The 24,649-nt window shown below is 35.0% G+C and overlaps 1 protein-coding gene across 1 annotated transcript; it reads right to left on the bottom strand.

The window, feature by feature from the left end:
- Positions 1-776: 776 nt before the first annotated feature.
- Positions 777-23,833, bottom strand: LOC140155675 (nuclear receptor subfamily 2 group E member 1-like). Its single transcript, XM_072178599.1, has 6 exons — positions 23,373-23,833; positions 17,186-17,419; positions 7,867-8,250; positions 7,232-7,587; positions 6,527-6,650; positions 777-1,418 (listed from the first exon to the last, which is right to left on the bottom strand). The coding sequence occupies exons 1-6, from the start codon at positions 23,374-23,376 to the stop codon at positions 1,186-1,188; spliced, it is 1,335 nt and encodes a 444-aa protein (XP_072034700.1). The 5' UTR covers positions 23,377-23,833; the 3' UTR covers positions 777-1,185.
- Between the last annotated feature and the right edge of the window lie 816 nt (positions 23,834-24,649).

The raw sequence follows: 24,649 nt of genomic DNA, 5'->3' as shown, positions 1-24,649 counted from the left end.
ATGATGCTGCAGAAGGATCGCTACATCTCGTCCACAGCGAGTATATATGTTACTAGCATTAAATAACGCCGATACCCATTTGGAAAGGTTCTGGAAAGGTTTCTGGAAAGGCTAGAACGAACCATTTTAGACCTGAAAAGGATTCTGGAAAGATCAGACAGAATCATTTTGATGTTCTTCAATTTTCAAGGACCCTTTTCTCTTGAGGGTTCTACAACCAGGACAGCCAAGAACCATTTTTAAGAGTGCATGCAGAGAAATCGATCTATCCATCTTCTTTCATATAATATTATGAAAAAGATGTTGTTTCAGGGGTGTCAATAATTGCTAAAATAGCCAAACAAAGATAGTCTATCTTGTGTTTGCATTCAATTTATATATCTACTGAAAATATTCAAACTCTCTTTTCAAATCTCAATTGTGAGAAAATTTCATCATTTCCAAATCGGCACTTTGTTCAATACTCCACAGAGTTTCTTCTTGTATACTCTTGGTGACAATGATAAAAGCTATGTAGTATAGAGTACGATATTGTTGACACTGTTCCCAAAATGCTTTAACCTTTCTCAAGTTTACTGTTTTTAATTTTTTAAATGTAAATAAATGGTTGCGATCAAAATGAGACTAGTAAACCAATCTACTCTCAGGTTCAGACCAGTGCCTTCCAATATACTATAGGCTTTTGTTGAAAAGGGGTCAATTTTCTCTGAATAAAGAAAATACATGTAAGATTAAAGACTTTATAAAATATAGCATAACATATACTAATTTCTATTTTAATTTCAAATTTGTGTGCTAGGTAGATAATGTCGCGACAAACGCTATTTGAACGTCAACGCAATGTGCTTTTCCCTCTACCTGAAAACCAGTGATTGGTGAATTTATTTCAGTTCGACAAAGTAAGTATGTTTTTGTTTATGCTGCCTAAATATTTTAGGCATGAAATCGGGTCAAGCACCTTTAAGGGATATTTCATACTAGACATAAAATAGGCCTTCAAAGTATCGGTACCGCCATTTGAAAACAAACGCGGCGGGGATTTTTTTCTCCTTAATCGTATTGCTTTATCTTGATACTTGGTAAATACATACTAGCTATGCTATCTACTGAAGATAGCAACAGCGCAATTGTTCGTTGTAAATCAAGCTCAAACCAAAATATGGCATTATGATATGGACGTTATGGTTACATCCGTTCCATTAATTTGTCAATTTGCACTTTCCCAACAAGTCTTTTGAAAAACAGTTCTTCTAAATCTGCCGTGCTTATTCGTTTGAGTGATGGCATCGTGAGCAGTAGCTTGCCAAATCTGGCCGGGCTCTCCGGGTGAACAACATTCTCATATTGCGCTAGGACTACTTGTGCTTGGTCGCGGAAGAACTCCACTTTGCTCTTTTCTCTGAGTGGTTTGGTTGTATCTGTAAAATATAAGTAAACAAAAGGAGTCACGATTAATATTTTAATTAGTATAGATTTTGAAAAGAAAGAATTACACTGATGTAACATTTGGGTATAACGATTATATTCTGCTTGGGAGAACGTGTTGCGAAAAAACCATTTCATCCACTGAACGCCCCATTTTACCATTGATGAGGAAATTAAGGAAACAAAACAGATGTATGGTAAAATAAGGAAACAGAGAGGTCATGTAAAGTAAAACAATAGTTATTGGTATTTGAAAGATTACTGAAATCCTTACAGCTCATTTAGTGCCATGTTTACATTTTGGACGTGCAATTATGTGTTTTACTAAAAGAATTACTTAAATGTCCACGATTGTGTATATAGCTTTATTTCATTAAAATATGTACATCATACAATATAATATACATACGATACGAAACGTTACGTTACAATACAATACAATACAATACAATACAATACAATACAATACAATACAATACAATATACAATACAATACAATACAATACAATACAATACAATACAATACAATACAATATACATACCGTATGATATGATATGATATGATACGATACGATACAGCATTAAAAATATACAACACAACACATTGCAATACGATATACAGTATACAATACAACACATTACACAATGCAATACAAAAGCATGCCGGTTGTAATACAGAATGTAAACATTTTGAAGGTTTAAAAATTGTTTGTATCCTAACATGTTTTTAATCAAAGATGAAATCAAATATGTCAACACTTTTATAATGATCATCAATTTAATCAAAATATTTCCTTTATGCAACCAGTTTATCCCATTAACACAACATCATTTATTATACTCGCACATGGCTTGCCTTCGCAGCCTTAAATATTGCTTAATATCAGTCATATTTATTTGTTCAACTATTAAACGTGACAAATTAAACCACATCGCGATTACACGAATTTTGTTTAGTTTTGGGGACAAATATGGATGTGTTCATTAATAACATTTCACATATTATAATAAAACAAACTATCTGTCCTAGATATTATCAGTATGCAACTGTTGCAGATTTGCCTCCCAAAGGCAAAACCTGCATGCCGCAAACCCGATTTTTTGCAATTAAAAACCCTTAATATGGAATGAAAATCAACTCGCACGAGAGCGTAGCAATATTTAGCACTACAGATTAATTAAAAACTTTCCTAACCGCCAAACTACTCATTTTACGCCACTAATTACGACTGACTTAAACAATTGATTTATTGCTCAAGTGGTTGAATTTTGTTTTAAGAATAATAATCTTTGACTTGAAATGCGAGTTAAACCAGGGCACGGGTCATAGGACTGGATATCGCCTCGCCTCAAGACATACGCGACACACGTATACATGTATAAAGTCCAAGTCCATGGTCACTTTTAAACCTGTAGAGGAGAGGTCAAAATGCTATTTTAAAAGTGTCAAATTTGAAGTATTCTTTTGTTTGATTTGTTTTTATTACTAAGGGGAAATTTTGTATCAAATATCAAGAATAGGAAAAGTAAACATGATTAGAAAAACTTGACGTCGAAGAGGTAGGTCGGGTGACGAAGGGACCTCTTCTTGCGAGACGCATGAGACCAGAATCATCATGGCTCACGACAATCATATGCACAACAAGCGTTCATAAATCTAGATGATTATATGTTTTTTTAAATGGAATCAAACATTTATGTTAAAGCTTATTAATGGTGTACTTTTAAGCATATGGAGAGGAAAGATAACAAACATTTGTAATTACTTTAAATTCTTCTTTATTTAATTCTCGTATAACTATTTTTGTTGACTTCTTGTATACACATGATGGACGTTATGAAGAGCGTTGAGAATGTTGAGTGTTTTTGTGTCTGCTTTAAGCACGCATATAACTGAGGTGTTTTTGAGATTCCAATGTTCTCAAGTACAATATGCCAGAGGACCTGTTATACTACAGGCTGGTATGTATACTTGGTGGAAAATTCAATTAACGTTGTCGGACGGATACTAACGGTTTCACTGCTGTGTTGACGATAAGTCTTGCAGTCGGACTCTGAAAGATATTTAAACCTAGATAGTTGTGGCTGAAAACTATTTTATTATGTATTAAAATTATTTTAAAAAACCACGTGAAATGTGCTTTTTATTAGCATTATTTAATTTACTAGTATGTGTCGGTTTTAGAATGAAATAGCAGTTTCTCCTAGATTTGATCATTTATACGAAGATCTTCCCACAGTTTTCTTCAATTTAATGTGAAAGATGTCGCAATGGTATTTCTTGTTATAGTGAACCTTAAATCTCGATCAAGTGTTGTTAATCAAGTCACGCGAACTGAACAAAACACGGGAAAGATCAAACATAAAAATACACAAGGCTCTGAATTTCAAAACATAAATCGGGAATCAAGTATACCTGCGTTTTGCAGTGCGAGAGCTAATATGATGAAGGATTTAAGTGAAAAAACATCGCAGGTCGCCTATGGCGGTAAGGTTTTCCTTAACTCCATTCGCGTGGACAAAGCATTCAAGCTGCAGTTTTGAAAAAAGAAAATATTAAAGATTTTCTCGCGAGAACTACGCGTTTCGTTTTGAACTGCTGTCACATCCAACTTATAAAAACATTATTAAACATTAATTTGTAAAACACAAATTGTAATTTCAAGTTGTGGAATTCAGCCGAGATTACGCGCGTTTATTTGCTTGATCATAATTATCATACACCATCAGTGATAGGCAAACGATGGACTGACTATAGCATACTTCCCCAGGCTAAGTCATCTAAGCCCAGTCTGGTTTGGCTTGATACAGTTGCTTGATAAAACATCAGATACTTAACACAGAGGCATTGTATGACAAGGGAGTCATTTGTGTGTCAATTAAAATGGAAGAAATATGCTTGATTGCTAATATTGATAAGTTGATGTATTGATTGATTGATTGATTGATTGATTGTGATTGATTGTGACTGATTGATTAAGTAATTGATTATTGATTGGATGAATGGTTGGTTGGAAGAAGTGAGGTGCATTCTTAATTTAAATGAAACGACAATGGATATATTAACTAAAATCGGTTTTCAAGGGCATCCAGGAACAGGAAAGCGCACCTTATAATACAAACGTATATCATTACAATGGCCTCCAATTTACAGTGTTTTAAACTAAACTTGGTGATCATCTTCAAATCATCAGCAAAATTCATGCATATAGGGAGTTATTTAGTCAACAATTTATCTCTGTACCCACAGTTGTGCACATCATCAACGTCAATATTATCGTCGAAACTGGAACCATGATACTTCTCCACATAACGATCTAGTGGTAAAAAAAAGACTCGGCGTGCAATGTATCTAGTGAAGCTTGTAGACGTCAAATACTGACTTTTGGGCTGACTCTAGCAAACATGATGCATCCATTGCGTGAAATAGATATATGAGGTTCACTTTTACTAAGTGTGTTTACTGCACCAAACATCTTGCACCTCGCGGCTAAACTTGACAAGAGTTTGATATGAGATAAGAGTAAGGCGCCTTGACTATTCACAATGGTTTCCACCGCAATATCCAATCAAAAGAGCCCACATCATTGGCTGCCCTGTGAAATTTTGTCAACAATATAATCTTACAAACTTGCTATTTTCATAAATTGAATGATCATATAATATTATAATGATATTTTTATGTTATTTTGAATATTTCCGCAACATTACGCATGAACATCTAAAATATTTGCATGCAATAATGTTAAGACTAATGATTAATCTAAAAACAAATATCTATATCTTGCCATTTTCAACAAAATGTTTCATTTGTTTCCGTATCGTATAGTGTTAGTTTTCTGTTGTTTTAAGTATTGTATGTATTTTCCTACCCTAAGGCAGTAGTTTGTATTTCGCTTTGATTTTCCAGAAAAAGCGCGTTAAAAATGTGTAGGCTATTGTATCAGACGATAACATAGTTTCAACAAAAAAAAAACATTCACAAAGTACATCGGACAATGAAATCAAATCACTTATAAGTCCCAATTGAACAAAATAAATGGTATGGTAATAGGAAATGTAAATGAATGAAGGATTGGCATATAAGCGTTTTAACGCTAATATTCCATGGTAAAAGTTTACATTTTTGTGTACACATATAACATGCATATAAGGTCCGTTTTCCTGTACCTGAATGCCCTTGAATAACGATTTTGGCAAATATCCATGTGTAGATATAGGGCTAAGATTAAGAATAATGGTAGGCCATTTATTCGGTACTTCCAAACTAAAGGCTATATATCATCATATATATACATGCACACGATGACCAACTGCAGGCAGCCATATTGAATCTTGTCCATACTTTTGACAATAGCGTACACTCAATCAATTGGAGTTGAAGTCTTGTGATAGTGTGTGTATAACACAAGAGTTACTTATATAAGATATCAGGCTTGTATTACAAATGTCAAACAAACGTCCACGTTAACAAAGTGCTCTCCTTTATTTCAATCAAATCTTTATAGGTACACTGCAAAACTGGTGTCTTGTCGAAAGACACGACCTGTGAAGCCAGTTTTGAGACATGTGTCTAGTTAGACACAAGTTGTGTCTCTATACAAAACAAGATAAAACGTCACGTTTTTATGCAAGACCCAAGTCATGTTTTTATGTAAGATACTTCAGCTTTGTAAAACGTGTCTTTGAAGCCAGTTTTGTGAAATGACTTGCCGGAAGACATGTCTCTGTGTCTTAGATTGTGTTTTGATTGTTTCTATTTTCTTTGATTTCTATTGTTGAAGACAGGTCTATTGACAAGACATGTCTCAAATATTCTTCCAAGATACCAGTTGTATAGTGTACGCTCGTGTTTATATTACTTATTTGATACACAGTGGGGCTGATACGCAACTCGACAACTCTACCTGTATGCGACTGAATCGTTACTCATAATCTGACTATGAGACTGAATACATGGTAGTAGACTGATTACGACTATGTGTTCAGTCGCATACAGACTGAATATTAGAGAAACCAGGTTGACAAAAATACATTTAGAAACAATAAAACACATCAACAACAACAAACAAACTATTCATTACAACGTTCAGATACTTACCAGGTTTAAAAAGAACGATGGCTTCCAATGAGGCGAATTCGTAAGAGCTCAAATTAAGTGTCCTTAATCTGACTGTTATTTCTTGAATGTCATCGATGACTTCGTTTTTCTGTCTTATGGAAGCCTGCAAAGAGACAAGTGTGGAAAATATAAATACGCGTAAAATATTGCGTAAACAAATGAAAATATGGGATGAGAAGAAGAAGAGGAAGAGGAAGAAACAGAAGAAGAAACAGAAGAAGAAGAAGAAGAAGAAGAAGAAGAAGAAGATGAAGATGAAGAAGAAGAAGAAGAAGAAGAAGAAGAAGAAGAAGAAGATGAAGAAGAAGAAGAAGAAGAAGAAGATGGAGATGGAGATGGAGATGGAGATGGAGATGGAGATGGAGATGGAGATAAAGAAGAAGAAAACGAACAAGAAGAAGAAAACGAACAAGAAGAAGATGACGACAAAGACCAAGAAGAAGAAGAACAGGAGGAAGAAGAAGAAACAGAAGAAGAAGAAGAAGAAAGTAAAAAGGAGTTGAAAAAGAAGAGACGAATGAAGGAGGAGGAGGAAGAAGTACAGCAAGAGCATCGACAACACGAAGGAAAAACATCATGACGAAGGTCATCATCATAAAGCACAACTGCTCAAATAAGGAACAGTAACAAGAAGAATAAGACAAATGAAAGGAAACATGATGAAGGAGAGAATAAGCTTCTTACCGTGACTTCACTCGAGCTCCCTTCCTCAACACGAAGATTTGAATGACTAAGAAGTGCACAGAAATCAACTCCCGGCCAATAGGCTGCATGTAATAAGAACAGTTCATTCCAACATTCTTGAAGCAGTGAAATTTGGTCCCAAGAGTCTAATGAATTGAATGGTTGGACAGACCGTGACGTCCGTAACGCATGAAGGAGAATCTGCGCTGCTGCTTCTTCTATGGTACTTGTGACTGATGATGTTGTCATGGAGGGGCCTCCTCCTCCTCCCCCTCCTGGGGGCGACCGTGCGGTGGGTGAATTGGGTGTTGTCATCCATGGAAATGGCGGCCTTTCTGGCGTTCTCTTTACCAAACCTGGATTCCGAGAAAAAAGTCACAGTATTATATTAATGAGCAGGCCATACACCAAAAAATCAACAACAAATATCAATATAAGCTTGTACACAATGATAGTGAATTTTGCATTTAAAAAAGATGCAGCATGACTTTCTTCTTGGTTGCTGTATGTTGACTTCGCATTTGAAAATTCAGATATTGTCCGTCTCATATATATAGAAGTTTCCAAGTGGAAGTAAAACCAAATCATGTTGCTATAAAAATAGGTTACACTGCTGATGATATAGATTGACCTACCTGTTGATTCATCGAGCCTTAAACCAGGTGGCAGATGGGGTGGCAGAGGTGGTAACATTAGTCTATCTTGCCCCTCAGCTCCGGGGACTAACGCATGATGGAGAGCTGAAAAGTGTGCCAGTCCACCCGGCAACAAAGCGTTTCTCATTTGCACCACTCTAAAAGCACTGCCAGGATTTGAACCCGCCAATCCTAAATGATGTTCCAGAAGACCCGGATGTTTATTGACGGCAGCAGCCCATGGTTGGAATGGACGAAATGATGGTTTTCCTCCTCCGCCGCCGGATTTTGACGATGAGTGTTCATGATGGCCATTTTCACCAGATCTGTCTTTTGGAGATTGTGTGGGTTTCTTCTTGCGAGGTCCGCGTTCCTCTTGAACTGCTGTAATGAAAATAAAATAATACAAAAAAGAAAACGTTATATTATTAGATTAAATTATATAGAGGATACTGATTATTGGCAAAATATCAAATCTAATCGCAATAGCCACAGCTGATAATGACTCATTGACTTACTGCTATCTACGGTAGACAGCACATTGCTATTATATAAAAACACAAATTCGTTTGCTCTCATAAATTTAAGAAAAAATCCTAAACATGGAATGGTTCTTCAATATTTGAAATCAAGTTTTATACCCTTATATAATCAAGAAACCAGAAGACGTCCTCTCTTTAGTAAACATCAAGCAAAACGGTTCAATGTTAAAACATCGACTTTTACTTCTCATATTAATCTTGCCCTTTCATTATACTGACATCGTTCCAAATCAATTTGATATTTTGTTATGAGGAAAAAGGTCCATATATGTAAGTAAGTCGGATGGATGTCTCCGCTCGTATCGCCACAGAACTGATTAAAACAATAGACTTTCCAATAGAAATTCAATTAGTTTAGCCCCGGCATGTTGTCCCAAGTGACAGGCTGCTCTAGCCGATCAATGTAAGCGATAGAGCACTCGATAAAATCAAGCTATACGTTATTATTTACTGGCAATGGCTCTGAACGAAAAGCACGCGCTTTTTGACGTCTGATGTTCTCTGTATTTTGAAGCCGACTTTTTTTAACATAGAGGCCGACCACAGCGTATTGTTTTCACTTAGGAGATGTTGAGATGTTATTTTTGTTTAAATATTCGTTTTTTTAAATAGATGTCTGACAGTATGTTAACAGCCAAGTTAGATGCACAATTTACATCATTTAAGCAATAAGGTCAGTGTTTGAGACCTAAGTCCATTTTGTGATCCTCACTTTTCAAATTCATGTATATTGGTGTAATCAGCACTATGTGATTGTCTATAGGCATACCAAAGCATTTCAGGAAAATATTAATTAAGACATTTTATTGTAAGATATGTGCCATAATTATATATGTACAAAGGTTATGTTCCATAAAGCTGCAATCGTATCTTCGTTTTATTCACATGATATTATGTTTCCGATAATTCATGTGCCTATCTTTTTTCAGAGTAGATACATGATGCAGTTTAGGCAAATTGATTAAGATTATGTAATTATTATGCTTGTTATTTCCTTCCTTCCTAGTAGGGTTTATCAAGAAGTCGTTAATGGATTACCAGATAGCCTTTGACATACACATATTACTAACAAGCTGCGGTGACATACATGGGCAATAACACCCTGAGGAAGGAAACAAGATGAGCAAAACGTTTGGCTACAATGTTCGTTCATTTTAAGTGTTAAATTTGTAATTATGATCAATAGCGAATTTCAAGTTTTTCAACTATAGAATTATGTGTCTTTATGTGTGAATTTGAGATGGGTGATTAGCTTATGCCCTGAAATGATCATAATAAATATATGCACAAAATTGTGACTTGTGTACTTTTACGCTATCTACCGTAGATAGCATGCATAGTTCTATAGTTTACCCAGCGGTCTCTCCTCAGCACGAAATGATCGATGACTGAATGCTGTGCCCCGACTTAACTAATTTTCCCTCGCTTTTTAACAAGGCTCTACTTCGATCTAAATCACATGCAGCCGGTGTTAAGGCAAACAGAGTCTCTCGCAAGAGTCTATAAGTATCACGGGCGCCTATCCTGCCCCGCGTGCTTATGATCTTTGCTCTTTCTCTCCTTAAAGCATCTTAATGCCTTTGGTGTGTTCTAACTAACAACTGAAGACCATCTCGCTTCTTCCATGCTTTCCCCTTAAAAGCCTCACGAAAAATCACGCCTCAGCGATGCTTTTTCTTGACTCAATTCATGGTACACATTAAGCGAGCAAGAAACCGTATACTAGATAATGTGACGGCTGTACAAACTACTTCGCACGTCACTGTTTTTCAATTTTGCACTTCGATTATTATTCATATTAAAAAGAAAAAAGGGGTAGTGGGGGCATTTTGTGACACTGTGCATAAGAGACTATACCTGCTCCAACCCGCGGCGCAGTTTTATATACGTGAGTAGCAGTAGCGTCTCATCACACAAATTTCGTGATTAATCAACAGCAAACAACCAGTACGATATAGATTTTTAAGTAATTTTCTTGTCTTAATCACTTTCAGTTTCCACTACGACCATCCTCCGTCAAATTCGCATAAATCGCACGCCGCGCCGGGCGGGTGACCTAGATAAAAGCAAAGAGACTTTTGGAGGCAAGGGTATCGGATACTGTCGTGTGAGTGGATCGGCTTATGAGGTCACAAAACCACGAATTCCTCACGGCGATCCCGACCAGGTGCGACATGTGTTCGTCTTACTAGCGATATTACGAAGAAAAAAAAAATCAAACCATTGCTGACATTCTCATTTGATAAATCGCTGCCCTGTAGTCGCTTTCCCCTACACCAAAGGTCCCCTATCTTCCAAGCTATGCAGATTATTAACTCTCTACATACCCGCTCATTCTTCAGGAGTATCTATAATACTTTTAAAGGAAATTTCATAATAGAATTACTCCAATTCTAGTGTATAGTCAAATGCAAACATCGTTAGATAATTGTTTCTCTTTATAAAATAAATATGAACAAATATTACTTTTGCATTGAACATATCTCTTATTTCTTAATGCAATTTTGAGACAACGACGAAAAGTTATACCAAGTATTTTACCAACCGCAACCAATACATAAATAAATCTTTGGTTGTATTGCCAATATTCTTTGTGTTGTTGGAAGTGCTCAAGTATTAGGAAAATCTTTCAATGCATTTAACAAAACATTATAAAAAAGATTTTTCTTCAATTCAAAGTATTGTCAAATTATTATATAGAATAGGTCATTCTGAATGTGATGGATTGTGACAACAGCTTTGTTGAACCAAAACTCAATGCTATATGGTGATTCGTCAAGATTGATCAAGTTTAATGATGATGAAGTTCTTCTTAAGTGCCGTGTATTATAATGAACTTAAAGGGGTGATGTGTTACCTTTCAAATGTCAACAGATTAAATCAAATTGAATAGCAAAACCAGGAATTTTGGTCCTAAATTTAATAATATCCTTTGTAAACTCAAATTAAACAAAAAATACACCAAATGTAGGCAGTTGCAATTCACATTTAGCTTTTTTAAATTTAATTCAATGTTTTGCTTTCTTTTGCTTGCAATGTTTCATATACTAAGATCGGGAACATGAAATGGTAATAGCAATCTTTCCCAAGTTGCCGGTTCGAATCCGAGCTGATATATATACTTGTGTGTGTGGGAGGGGGGTGTGTTTGTGGGGTAGGCGTGTATTTTAACGTGTATGTGTGCTTAAGCTACAGTGTGGGAAAAGATTAAAATTTGTTCATGAGAACTAAGTATAATTTCAGCTATCTTCTCATTAATTAGTTTGTTTGCTTATATTAATCGGCTATGTTTTACTTACTTATACTTACTTACTTACTTACTTACTTATACTTACTTACTTACTTACTTGTTTACCTGATTTTTATACTACATGAGCTATTATATACTTGCATATCCTATATGAATACAGTCTAACACCTCTAGCGCCAACTCCTTAAGACGGTTTTCTAAACTCAAGATAAAACTAAAATGTCAGCAAAGTGCATTTTCCCCATTATCTTAACGCGATAAACAAGAACCAAATAACAAAAGAGGCACTTTTGCGAGGAACTCCCTACTGATGTCGCTTATGTGACATCCGTCTATATACCTTGGCACTTTTCACCGCGGCGCGCACCATTACAAATATATTTTAATGCATTACCCGCGGATGTATCGCTACTAGCTTTCAAAAAATATCTTGACGAAAATGGCTTTCTTAAATATCAAAGACCACCCCAAGAGCCAATGACCCACATGCTTGCAATTAGCTTGATTTATTTCATAGAAATTATAAAAATATCAAATTTGGGGAAATTTGCTTATTAAATGTCGTCTGCTCAAATTAATTTGTTTTGACGCGGTTTGGTGGTTTACAGAGATGAAACAAAATAAAAATAAACAAACAACAAATAGATTAAAAAGTAAACACATAGCTAATGATTCGGTTGGTAGGACTAGGCATGTTACTTAAAATATACTTTGCAAGTATTCGGGAAATTACACCCGTCAAATTAAAAAAGTGAAATCGTAGATGAAAGTTAACTGTGTGATCTGCAATCATAGAGCTAAGAAGTATAAGTTAGTAACTCCGGTGAGATTGGTTTATTCCGCGTCAAAACTCCCAGAGAATTCAAGCCTCTGATCTGCTTGACGTTAATTGCTTCTCCCACTGTTTTTACAGCTCTCTGCGACTAAACACTAAAACGCAAGGAAAAGAAAATCAAATATGTGAAGCCAACTGTGGATTCAATGAATTTCAATTCTAATAAACTGAATCACTTTTTTGTTTCATAAAAACGATAGGAATAAACTAATTTCTCTTTTTGTATTATACGACGTACTCGTGACAGAATATGATCTATGTGACATAAATTGGGATAAAAGCTCCCATCGGCACCATATTATTTTCGAAATAGAACTTAAATGAGCTATTTATTGACCTAAATTTTAATAACTTGTGTTTTGATAAATCATTGTCTCATTGTGAAAATCGGTAAATTCATCCTTGATTGATGTGGAAATATAACGTTATTGAAATACTTCTCGTGTTTCACGCATGCAGTATTCTTAACTAGTTATGGACGTCTAAACCGGTTGAACAATTTTACGCGGTTAAGTAATTTAGTAAATGAAAATTTTGATTAGTTTTTTCATCAGCAAAACTTTGACTTCAGTTCTTTGTGTGTTGTTTATCATAGGTTATGTTTGGCTTGACAGCAATATTTTTCAACAAATATATTGCATCTACGATGATGATGATGGTGATGATTAATGGTGGTGTTGATGCTGCTGCTGCTGATGATGACGATGATGATAATGATGATGACAACGACGAATTTGGAGTGGCGGCATCAGGATTTTTAGGGGGGGCAACGTGGGGGGGGAGGGCAAAACCTGATAATTTGCATTTTCAGCCCTCAACGTGGGATTTTGATGATTTTTGGTTCTGATTGTACATTGGAAACACGGGGTGGAAGTTCAACTTTTGGGAGGACAAATGCCCATATGCCTCTCCCCCTTAGCGCTACCACTGCTTATGTAATGATTAAAACAATGCCTCGGAATGTTTTTCCTTTATTCCTGAACTGCCAACAACATGACATCACTGGTGTTGCCACCGAAATGGTTAAGCTCTCATTTCACATCTTTATAAAGTCAGCGTAATATAACCGTTGAATTCTTGCACGACTTGATCAAAAACCAATCTCACACCCTGCATGGCATGCACTAATATAAGACAAGTTACCTCATGTCTTCAAGACATCCTGCAATGAAACATCAGCGTAATTCTAACTTCTTAATTTAAGACTAGCGCGTCTCACTCTGCCTAGGTTTTAGAAGGAAAGAAAAGGCAAAGGCAGTGTGCTTTAAAAGATGACGCTTCGTTCTCATAGAAGGCAACACACTACGGCATCATAACCCTCCTAGCTATACAGGTGTGCTCGTAGACGATACATTCTGAGTTAAACCAAATTTCGGGCAAAAAGGATAAGATTTCACAGCCCAAAATGTCACACGATTTGTTTAATTGAAACGTCAAGTTGTGAGTGGCGCGATTTTTATAAGGTTTTTGTCAGCAACACTGATATTAGCTGAGACTTGTGTGAAAGAGAAAGAAAAAAAAAAGAGGGAAAAAGTGAAGAGCGGAAAAAGCTTGCATGCGACGGAATGAAGGAACTATTAAGGGTTTAGCAGTTCAACTTTTGGCAATGAAAGTATGGGGAGAAAGAGAGCTACTGAAGTTTTATTAAATTTTCCGCTGTCATTCAAAATCTTTGGAAACAAATTTGACTACAACACTTATCCCGGGGGTAGTCAATGACGGAATTGAAACTTGTTTTACTTTTTCAAGTAATAAATGAGTCGTTGGATTGAATATATTGCTTCATCTATGCTATCTTAAATGGATGCTCTAATTATTGATGGCAAGTTAGAATTTACAAGTAATTTTGATAAGCTTTATTGTAATTATCATAAGTCATTTTTATAATTACTCAACCAGTGAAATTAATGTTTTAGTACCCTGAATCTTAATTAAATGTTACTCATTGTTATTTAATTAAACATTATTTCTTTATTTTAGTATTTATTCTGCTGTACTATTTTGTATTTTAGCTACCTAGGTTTCTAATTTGATATTCGTGTATTACGTTTTGATATTTCATTGCATATTTGTATATAATTATCTTGAAAATCACTTATTGGTGTGTTTTCTCATGACATTAATCCTAAAAGCATTTCGTAATCTTTAGTTCTTCCACTTTAGCTCTATGTGCTAGCCATTTAGTCTAAAGTCTTCAATATAATTAAGTTCAAGTTTTGAGGTATTTTTTTAAGAACCACTAAACCAATACTAGGCTTGTTTGTACTAATTACAATTATGAAATTTTTGAATTAAAAAAAATTGAAAGATTTCGTCTGCAGTTGACACCCGCAAGAAGAGCATTAAGGTCATAACGCTGAAAAATAATAGTGCTATTGAGAAATTAACATCACATAGATGAACGTTTCGAGTATAAACATATTTTCTTAAACCCTTATCAGAATTAATAGATGATACTTATAATCATCTCCTCGTCATTTTGATGGTTTTTCTAATCTATGCAATATATTCCCCACTTTATCACGACAGAGACACCCCCGAGATATGATGCCACCATGAGTATACGCAACTGATGGCAATATAAGCCGCGACCATCTTACAGGTGCTTCCGCAGTTTCCTTATAATATTGATAGTTTGATATTATGAACTATGGTTATTATACACGCCTATTTTGGCTTCATATCACTTACCATACGAGAGATCAAACCACAAACCTTTGTGTTGTCCTGGAATATGCATAATATTTTATGGATATATCACTTTTATACTAAGTCTGCAACAATTATTATAAAACTAAATATGATCTTGAAATATATTACATTGTGCATCTAAATCAGAATTAACTAGATGAATTACCCTGGTTGACTAGCAAACACTTGCTTTAAATTGTACAAGATCTCAAACAGTAATAACAATAACAACAATGACAAAGGTCAATTTTAACATTTCTCTTTCCATTTCCAAGAATTCGAAAAGACATTCATAACTCTGCAGGTTGTACCAGTATAGTGTGTGTCATCGTGGGGGGGCTTCGACCATGACTGGGGGTACCAGGCCTGTCGTTCTTGAGTTAAGACCAATAATATATTGAGGGCACAAGCCGTTTTTTTGGCAATTTTCCTATGAGATTTTCAACATTTTCAAAACGACAAGTGTTTGCTATCTACTGAAGATAGCATTTACTCTTTTATGGTGGATAACAATTAAATCCTTAAAACGGCTTTGTTCTATTTCAGAATTCAATACTATTTTAACCGCTTTCTAAAATTATAGGTTTTACATTTTTATAAACGGTATACAAGTGCCTTTTTGATCAGTCACTTTCTTTGAAAGTTACTCTTGTTTGACATTATTTTAACCGGATCTAATATGCGGTTATAAAATCTCTGCTTGCATGGTGTTTGACTTAACTCATTGCATCGTACTCATTTTGCGGGTTTATATGAGAGGAATTATTTACGCTACTTGGCTGTGTTTTCTGCTTGATTACTTGAACAAACATACACTTGCATTTGACAATGGTATATAGTTGTTATTAAGAAGAATGAGTAGGATACGGTATAGATATTAAATATGCAGTAAGTTGCTCTGCGTCAATATATCGGGAAACCGACAATAACCTATTGTTCATTTGTAGAAATCACGACATCTCAGTCCTCGAATGTACCATTTCAATGTACCATCTCAAGCAGTGGATTTGGGTCATGTTGAAATCAAATGTCACTCTTAGTTAATAATTAGTTTGACATGAGAATATAATAATATAATTATGGTTTATATCATTCATCATAAACTAGTTCATACATCATAATAAGCAAATCTACACAAATCCTATGTAAATAAAGCTGTTTTCATTTCATTTGACAGGTCCCAATTTCTGTACAATGGGACATTCCAGTTACAATCCATACACCCCCTATTGAAGACACGACCTTAATCTTCCACACAGGGAGTGTGAATTTCAAATGGGTTGCCTGAAAGGGTGACTCCATTTGAAATCTACACCCCTTGTGTAAGAGATTAAGGCCATGTCTTTCATAGGGGGTGTATGGATCTTAACTGGAATAGCGTAATATCTAGGTCTGTATAATCAAGCCATAGTTTGTTTTTGCCTTTTGTTTCGATTAATGCTGTCCAAATAGTGAGTTAAGCTTGATGTATTTGTAAATGCACACAAGGGAGGATTAATCGTGCAATTTTGTAGAAAACTAGACTAATTATTATTTATTTGACTTAAGTGCAAATAAAAAGGTCAACTGAAATGTATAAATCTCAGCTCTCTCTGAATCTCTAGAGGCCCTCTCTTAGTTTCTCCTCTTCTCCATCTCTCTCTTCTCCCCGCTCTCCCCTCCCTCTCAACTACCCCTCTCGTTAGCTATCTATCTCTCCCTCTCTTTCTCCGCCTCTTCCTCTCTCTCCACCTCCCCCTCTCCCACTCTCTCTCTTGCTCCCTCCCTCATATTGACGTATAGAACTTGGTCTCTAACCCTTACTGAATAGAAATTGAGACCTAAATTTCGAAGGTAAAGACATTAACTATATAAGGCTTATATATTTAGTTACAAAACAAATATAAAAATACATAAAACAAACACAAAGTAATGACATGGAGGAGATGACTAAACGGCCAGGGTGGCCAGAAGCGGTCATCTTCTTATCTATACACATTATTCACATATTAAAATATTTACCATTTTTATTCATGTTGACACCAAAACATTTCTTCAGCCTACAGTAAGGACACCAGTTTCTTCTAGCCTTATCTACAAGGCAGTTGCCTTTACCGATGCAAGTATAGCGCATGTTACGGCGAATACTCCTCTTGAAGAAACAACTGCAACCGTTGCAACAATACACCCCGTAGTGTTTACCGTAGCTCTTGTCACCACATACTTTACACGGTACGGGATTTGGTAGTGTTCGACCTGTTGAATAAAAACAATGCAATTTAATATGACAGGTTTGTATTAAGCATCATTATTTGCACAATTAAAATAAACAAATAGAGAAAGTGAAAAACAGTTAAATTAATCATTTATATTTTAAGCTTTTATTTATACTCCTTTTGTGCTATCTACTGAAGATAGTAAAACCATAAAATTGCTCGTGCATGTAGACACATAAAGTACTTTTCCCGCTAATTATGTCAGCTACTTAAATTATGTGCATCTGTACATGTGCAAAATTTAAAGGCATCCTGAAGGGTAATATAACCTGTTTGTTTTTATGCTTAAAAGAATACATTCTTTCCACTGAAGAATGTTTTTTTTAAATTTAATTTTATCCACAGTGCGTAAGGTGAAAATGGTTAGCTATTGTATTATTGTTTTGCTTGTAAATTGTTTCTTTCTTTGTTTTGTAACGTTGCTAATTATACTATTTTTAATTTCTAAAAGTTCATTCTATATCCACTTGATTTCGTCTTCTTTGCGCAGTAAAACAATAGTTACATTTGGAAGCCGATTTGACTGTGGGCCAGTATACGCACACACGTGGACTGAATGCGCTAATACATCTAGAGGAGCGCCACTCCAGGGCGTCACTCATCAGAAGGAGAAACGGAAGTATGATGAAATTGAAGATCAAGTGGGAAGATAATATAATCATCATCATCATCATCGCGGGAATTACGAGGGTGTTAAAGTTAATTGTAGTTAATTTAGAATACGGCGATTCAGATAAGTAGGCTGTAGGTCTAACTATAAGCTTGGAATAAGTCTCAGTTTTATGACATAGCAATAAGGAAGAAAGGCCTCTAAGCCTCCAATTAATCAAAAGATGTTTTAAAATAATTATAAATCTGAGAGTTTGTATACCCAAACCATTAATGTTATTCAATGAATATAGCCTAAATAATGAGGTTGAAGAACTGTGTAGGGACTATTAATAATTGACGTATGTAAATTCTATACGATCTACAATTGGTACTAATCTACATTATCTAGATCTGAACCGATATGGATTGAAACGCGTCTGTCATATTTGAAACCATACGAATTACACTTTGATACTAATCTACATTGCCTCAGATCTGAATCAATGTGGATTGTAACACAATACTATGATCTACGCTTTTATTGGGATGATACTAATCTGCATTGCTTTGATTTGAACCAATATGGATTAAAACGCACGTATGTAGTACACACATGAGTAAATTATATACGGAGCATATCATTGCTTTATACATGCATACATTCAGCCTTCATGATATGTTTATTTATTTTCCAAGTCTATCTATTGATTAATTACTATCTTCAGAAGATACATGTGTAGCATTGACTAATTTGATCAAATAGTTAGTGCTATCTACTGAAGATAGCATTTACTATTTTGGTAAATACCAGTCGTAATCCGCACCGGATGTCATACAATTTATCTAGAAACTGTGAATGTATTTATTTACTGCAAATACCATTAGTATGTATCAGTGTAATTGTTTTCAGTTGATATCAAAATGCTATCTTCGGTAGATAGCATAATTTACATCTCTTGAAATACTATAAAATTTATTTTTGTATGAAATGAACATGTATGCTCACTTAAGTTTGTTATCATTTTATTACCATTAAGTGTGTAGTTACTTGTAAATGACATAATCTATTTAAGCAATACTTTTTGTAACAAACAATCAAAACAAAGTTGAAAAATTTAACAAACAAATGCCATAGCCCTATACCGAGAAGGGATAAATAATAATTTATGTAATATTTAGAGAAGTAACAAAATTAAAATTAGAACAAATGATTGCTGTCCTATTAAATAGGCTTAATGACATAACAAAAAGAATTAAAATGAAATGAAATGAAAAATAAAGCTTGCCACTATACAAAAGCAAAGCTGCCGTCTAGTCTAAATCAGTTGAGGAATACAACTTGGTGAGAATTTTGACTTTATAATACTAACATATTGATTTCTAAAAAAACGCGAGCAAACTCAACAGCACCCACCAACAAATATCAACCTTTGGTATTTTACCAAAGATGCATTAAAATCACTCTAACTTGTGAATGTTAAAACCTATTATGAAGTGTGAAGCATTAATTTCCATATATGTATGTGTTTCAAATACTGTATGTATAATTTGGCACTTTGTGAAACAAGCTTAGTAAGCCAGGCATACATATACGACCTAAATATGTACAAATCACAGGCATAAGTAGGCCTTAATTTAGTCCAATGGGCTCACAGCCGTACAGCTGTGCTACCAAGCCTCTATCTTCCGCCATGTAATTATACGGGAGCACGGGGTAATTATCCGAGCCGAGTCGACAGCAAAATGGGCCTACTATTGATGCACGCCGCTTAGTACGGAAAATGGTTGCACGAGTCTGCCGTGAGTTACGGGCGATGTGGCAGATCGAGTTACATACACTTGTTACCAATTCAAAGTAACAAAAGAGAAAATGTGGTGACTTTAAGGGTGGTTTATCGAACTGAAATGAAAAGAGGAAAAAATCTTTTCCTTTGACTCTCTCAGTTGCTACTGCTAGACTTGGAACATGTCTTTGGGGTGATCATGTGAGCAGAGTACCATCATTTGGGTTTGTCTTATGTAGGTAAGAATCAAGATATGAGATCAAGGAGAGAAGATGGGGTGTATAATTAAGTAGCAATTTGAAGATTGGATCCGACAGGTTATGATGCACAATAATCTCAATAATTAAATTCGATGAAATCATTTGTGTTTAACTTTAAGAAATATCTTATTTTTGTTTTATAATAATAATCAAAACGTATTGATTGTCAACTGATATTATATAATCATATTAACAGTTCTTACTAAATGAAGTAGGTTGGTTGCATGTATATTAACGATGGTCTGGTTTTAAAACAAATAAAACATTATTTGCTCTCATGATCAATTATCAATAATGTTTATACATTAGCCACATTTTCGTGACTTTGGATGGCGGGAACAAAATATTTCCCATCCAAATTTGTCTTCATCTAGATCGTTGTTTTGAAGCACATACATGTGCCAATAAAACACACGAAATACCGCTTTATTTTAAGAACACATCACAATCAAAAAGCCGATAATGTTTGCAACTTGCAGCAGTATGCGGCCCGGTCACCAGAGAGGCGATGTTAATCCCAAAATAAGTCAAACTTCCCCTAAAGGTAAAAGGCTTCTTTCCTTCTTTTGTTAACTTCTTTTTAAGGATTAACCAACAACCCACCTCCTCGTACTTATATTTGAAGTGAATGTTTCCGAACTGCTCCCGTGTCAAGTGTCGAGTGGTGCCCCCGGGGGCTCCCCGTCAATAGTCCAAAAAGTACGGGAACAATGTGGTTGGGTTAGATATACTAATTCTAAGTATTGTCACTGCTTAACTGCCCGGCATATCAGAGGTATATGAGAAAATATAGTTACAGTAAAAAAAGTTGTATTGGAGATTTTGTACATAGCTCGAGGTTTGCCTGACTTAGCTACCATGCGTGCTACAAATTGAATACGTTAACGCTGTGTTTACTAAATCCGAGATAAATCCTCGATTGAAGCTAAGAAATCAAAAGGCTCATATAAGGAGACATTTTAGTGAATGTTGACAAAGGGCTTTTTCCTTTTATATTGCCTTCAAATGCTCTGAGCGTGCTTGTTGATTCAATTTACAATTGAATGTAACAAATTATGAGAAAATGTGGAGAGATGGGCATGTTTGTGCTTATTCCAATATATTTGACTTTGATTTTACGATAAAACGTTTCAGACATCCCATTCTGTCGAAACTATTGAACTCCGGGATTGAATTGAACCACCCACTCCATTTAGGTTGAGAATAGAAAGTTACTTGAATTGACCTGATTTGCTGGTTAACACAAAGCTTTGTAGCTAAACTATTGCAGCAGCACCATCAGATAAGACCCAATTTATTGCTCGTAATTTGTCGTAATGAGTGTAACAATTTACTCAATGATTAATCACAGTTATTGAAGATCGTATCACGACTGCATGGTAACCCCCACAAGACAGTTTGTTTTGGACCCAAAATGGTGTAAAGATGAAAACCAAGTATAATTGTTGGTATATTTGTTTAGCTAATGATTATATATGTCTGCTATCTACTGAAGACGAGACATAATACGCGCGTATTAGAATTCTTAAATCTGCTATCTACTGAAGACGAGACATAATACCCGCGTATTAGAATTCTTAAATCTGCTATCTACTGAAGACGAGACATAATACGCGCGTATTAGAATTCTTAAATCTGCTATCTACTGAAGACGAGATATAATTAAATTCGCAAGTATGATTAGAATTCTTAAAACTTCTGGAACATTTCTTTGGTTCTATTCTCAAACATTCTTATTTTTTTTCTTTCTTGTTCTTTACCATTTCTATATGTTTTATATTTTCCCTTTCTTTTGTTTTCTCTCTCTCTCTCTCTCTCTCTCTCTCTCTCTCTCTCTCTTTCTTTTATACTCTTTCTGCTTTCTGTATATTATATTTCTTTTTCTTTATTTCACTCCTTTTTTCAAACTCATTTTCAATGGTAATTTCTTACAATTTTGCAAAGTTATTTAGTTTTTTCTTCTTTTGTAATCAAATGACACAATACCATAAGTTTAAATATTATAACTAAATTGCGAATATGCACAACAGTTCAGTCATTTACACATTTCGTTTATTCGTCATCATAAATATCACTAAAATCATATGTATAATATATTGAAATAATGTTACCAATAACTTGTTATGAAATATATAAAGAAACTGATACTTAATAGCTGACACGTTTTTGTGCAAAGAAATCGTAAGAACAATAATTTCTGTTAGCAACTTTCACTTCATGTGTCTAATATTGCTGATAAGCCAAGTAATGTTTTATACACCCTATACGCCAAACAGAATATACCAATTACGAAGATGAAGTAGTTTGGAAAAATTTTCACTGAAGTAAATGCTTTGTTGTTATTGGTCGTTTTTTTATCCCCATTTTTTAGATATTTGGTAACATTATATTAAAAACGCATCTTTTTATGACACGTTCAGATACATTATTATTTGAATTATCGGCAAGACGTATAGCTGTTCGGCCACCCTACATGCACCCCCACCCACACCCCCTCCCACACACACACAAAACCTCTCATCACCTGTTACGCCCTCTGAACTCAAAATTAACATCCTTATTTTCAATGTGAATCAAAAATGTATTAATTGTTAATTCAGGTGACTTTGTGTCGTATATATGAAAAGCAAATAATGCAATGATACATTAATTAAACATCGGTTTACTTACAGGCCATTCTATATAAATACAGATGTACAATCGTTGAATTAAAGTGCATATTCCATTGTCATACGCAACAGTGGTTTGAACACAGTGGCAGTTAATGTTGTAACACATTCATTGTCGCTGTGTTCAAATCACTGCGTATGACAAATTAACATTTGTAACCATAATTGGCTGTGTTGTGCAATAGAAAAATGATACAAACCATTTATTGACATTGGTACAGAACTGCTGAGAATTTATAAAAGTCAACCATAACATTGGGTCCAATGGTAATTGATCGAAAGTAAAATGTGTCTTTGTGTCATTTACATTATGCTGATAATTATATGAGAATACGCAAAGTATTAAGCAATTGCAGACAATTAAAAATTGCAGTAACGATGATTTATAATATAATATATCACGCATTCCAGATAAAACGATGAAAACATACATGAATGAAAAATGATCTATTAAAGGCAAGTTGTCCTTGAGACTATCACTAATGCAGCAACATAAATGAAATTAAACTATATCATTGAAAAAAAAATTAAAAATTGAAATTGGCTAAGTTGCTTTGAAAGGCAATTAAAATCACAAATGAATATAGTACAATTTGGTAGTAACATTTAAAGAATATAAAGCGACTTACCCATATTTTATACTCCGTTTGTAAACAAAGTTCCTTGAAGTTGTGCAACAAACAAATTGTTCTTCAAATCAGAGCTCATCCAACTTTGAGTGAATATTGATTTGTAAAATACGAAAATATACTGATTTAAAACCGTTGTTGAGGAAACAAAATTATAAGTCCAAACAGTTAACGCCAATCACTGCGTAGCCAGTCAGTTAAAGATGAAGCGGCTGCTACGGAGACGTTAGTCAGTTCAGTAGCGAGTGAGGAGAGCGAATGACTTACGACATCTAAAGCGTCGCTATTTGCGAAGATGATTCGCGTACGTCCGTACGTCGTAGGTGAGTGACTAGGGAGAAAGCACGAGTTAATAAAATTCCGTCTTATACCGCGTGATTCAGCGATGAGCGCATTGCATATACCAAATCACAGCTCAACCTAAACTTTCTCACTTTAGGGCCCGCTTAAGCAGTCCTTACATTCACTTCACAAACACCCTATAGAAAATCCTTCAAAAGTGAACACAATTACTCATTACGAATGCATGATTTCACAAGGGGTGTGGTTAAACTGAGAGAAGAGCTGACTGGTTGGATAAAAATCGCCCAACTATTTCGATCGCATGCGTGCTCACTGATCTATCGCCTCGGAAGGCTTCAATCATGAGGTAATTTTGTTTAATCAGGCGCCGATCGATAGCTAGTGCGCCGAGGCTATGTCGCTCACTACCTGCCTATAGGGGGCAAAATTTTGTTCTTAAAAAGGAAATGCTTGGTAATGAAAATGCAAAAATGCATCTTTTATTGAATCAGGCTGGGACATGGTAGCATAAGAAAAGCTAAACCTGTCAAAATGTCAAACGTGAGGTAGAACTTTGTTAGAAGGTGGGGAAGTATATAATAGATAACGGTACTGAAAGTTAACAATCACGTGAGTGAGTCAAGAAAAGCAACGACGCCAATTTAATGTGTTTTTTTTAAAGGAATAGTTTATGAAATTAGCAGGAATGCTTCAATAATATTTGCATAATGGAATTAGCATAAAAGAGGCATTAAAATGAATGCAAATAGACTATGCATTGCTTTTAAGTTGCAATTATACAGTGAGAGAGCGGGAATTGATGCTCAAACAGTTATTTTTCTGTTAAAAGCTATGTGACAGAGTGGAGTAGACGCGAATATTTTTGATAGTAAAAGCTACGCGACATCACTACACGACATTTTAATGCTTTATCTACGGTTGTTATCAACATTTTGCTTGGCAATGAAGGCAATTGTTAATTGTTATCTACGGTA

The sequence above is a fragment of the Amphiura filiformis genome, chromosome 6 (assembly GCF_039555335.1).
Source record: "Amphiura filiformis chromosome 6, Afil_fr2py, whole genome shotgun sequence".
Taxonomy (NCBI): Eukaryota; Metazoa; Echinodermata; class Ophiuroidea; order Amphilepidida; family Amphiuridae; genus Amphiura; species Amphiura filiformis.
This window is presented reverse-complemented; position numbering and strand designations above follow the sequence as displayed.

Excerpts from the sequence above, each read along its gene's own strand:
- LOC140155675 (XM_072178599.1), bottom strand. Across the intron at positions 6,651-7,231 it reads GGAGCTCGAGTGAAGTCACG|GCTTCCATAAGACAGAAAAA; the intron begins GTAAGAAGCTTA and ends GTCTCTTTGCAG. Across the intron at positions 1,419-6,526 it reads CATCGTTCTTTTTAAACCTG|ATACAACCAAACCACTCAGA; the intron begins GTAAGTATCTGA and ends TATATTTTACAG.